The 1559-nt window shown below is 39.1% G+C and overlaps 1 protein-coding gene across 1 annotated transcript; it reads right to left on the bottom strand.

The window, feature by feature from the left end:
* LOC149198931 (uncharacterized) lies at positions 1–753 on the bottom strand. The gene is made up of 2 exons (XM_089400413.1): positions 364–753; positions 1–260 (listed from the first exon to the last, which is right to left on the bottom strand). Exons 1-2 carry the CDS (start codon positions 473–475, stop codon positions 1–3), a joined length of 372 nt encoding a protein of 123 aa, XP_089256539.1. The 5' UTR covers positions 476–753.
* Positions 754–1559: the final 806 nt, after the last annotated feature.

Genomic DNA, 1559 nt, shown 5'->3' with positions numbered 1-1559 from the left:
TTACTTGATATTTAAATCTTGGAATGTCAGTTTCTGTAAAGCATCAGTTACCTCCGTGCAAACTCGGAGCAGCAAGCCCTGATCAGCGGCGGAACTTGAATTTGGTATAGATGAATTAACCAGAACCTTTACTAGAGGGATCGCGTGTGCTTCGACTCTGTCAAGTAAGAGAACTTCCTCCATATATCTTAGCGCAATTCTCTCTTGCAGATTACTGCAAGAAGAATTGTTGATGTCTGGAATGTGCATGAATACCATAGCTGTAAAAAGGAGCAAAGTCTCCTATATTAAATTTCTGCGTTAGAGAGCAAAGTCTCCTATATTGTACAAGCGATTTGCGGAGGTTGTAGAATTTAGGAGTACCTTTGAGCAGCTGTGTGCCGATGTCTTTATTGTCAACCAGCTTCTCGACGATCCATTCCCAGGGCAAGGCCGCTGAAGCTTTAGCCATGGCGGATTCCTCTATTCCGCCCATGAGCCGGTAATTTACACGACACACATGTATAGCATCGCAATTCGCGGTTCATTGACGGCAATCATCTCCTCAAATATGTTCGAAATGGAAAATGTACTTCGAGGGCCCATAAGGCAAAAATATCAACGTGATAAACCAAAAGCTTTTGAAACGTTAGAAAGAGATTGCTCCTTTGAACACTACCCAGTTAGAATATTTTCCCCTTATCTCCCCGCTTTTCCTCCACACTTGGCAGAGGACTAGTACGCAGTACGCACCAGCACTCAAGGGATACACTCAACCAGTCCAAGAGACAATGTTGCCACTTGACAGTGCTCTATGCATCGTCAATCTTTCCCTAGAGAATTTGTTGGGCTTCTTGGGATCTTCTCCCAAAACTCTACATTTGTAACCCATTTTCTCTTATTCTTAATTATGGAAGCTTGAGAGCTTGGGTAAACTCTGTTGTAATTTTGCTATATTATTGATAATACAAGAAGACTTTGGAGGTCAATGGTCCATTGCCTTGTGTGGTTTTTCATATGCTTAAGTTGAGGTAATATTATAGGTTTTTATGCTACTTGTTTCAAGTTGGTAATCTAAGCTTGATAGGGACATTGTTGTCCAAGGGAGAGAGTAGAAATTGCTTGTTATTCTTTTGAATTTTTGCATTCTAGATTTAACTATTATATGTATTTCAAGGTTGCATAACAAGCTTAGTTTATCACTATGCAAAATTTCACGTATGTTGTTAATCTTATGGGAAAGATCTTAATTGGTGTCTCAAGTACTTCAAGCTTGAAGTGGGGAAGTTCTTGGTTGAACCATCCACCTTCAAGCATCCTAAAGAGCATTAGTATCACTTGGACTAAGAACTCTCAAAGGGCTTCAAAAGGGCCTTCAAATAGCCCTTCTCTGTCACTTCTTTCTCAAACAAAAAAAACTATATTATTATTCTTGGTTCTTATTTCATGATCTCCATTAAACATCTAGCAAACTAAGGGCTTTTGTTTGTTGTTGTTGTCCCAATAGTCATAAATCAATGAAGGAAAACTTATTGAAATCAACTCTTATTGGCTGCTCTAGAATAGGATTTCATTTATTT

The sequence above is a fragment of the Pinus tabuliformis genome, chromosome 2_1 (assembly GCF_031772625.1).
Source record: "Pinus tabuliformis cultivar Carrire ecotype Pingquan chromosome 2_1, CPIR1, whole genome shotgun sequence".
NCBI lineage: Eukaryota > Viridiplantae > Streptophyta > Pinopsida > Pinales > Pinaceae > Pinus > Pinus tabuliformis.
The sequence above is the reverse complement of the archived record's forward strand: the minus strand, read 5'-3'. Positions and strand labels throughout refer to the sequence as shown.

Bases quoted from the DNA above. Each gene is read 5' to 3' on its own strand.
- LOC149198931 (XM_089400413.1), bottom strand. From the start codon at position 475: ATGGGCGGAATAGAGGAATCCGCCATGGCTAAAGCTTCAGCGGCCTTG. The intron at 261-363 runs GTACTCCTAAAT...TCCTTTTTACAG, and splicing joins CGGCACACAGCTGCTCAAAG to CTATGGTATTCATGCACATT.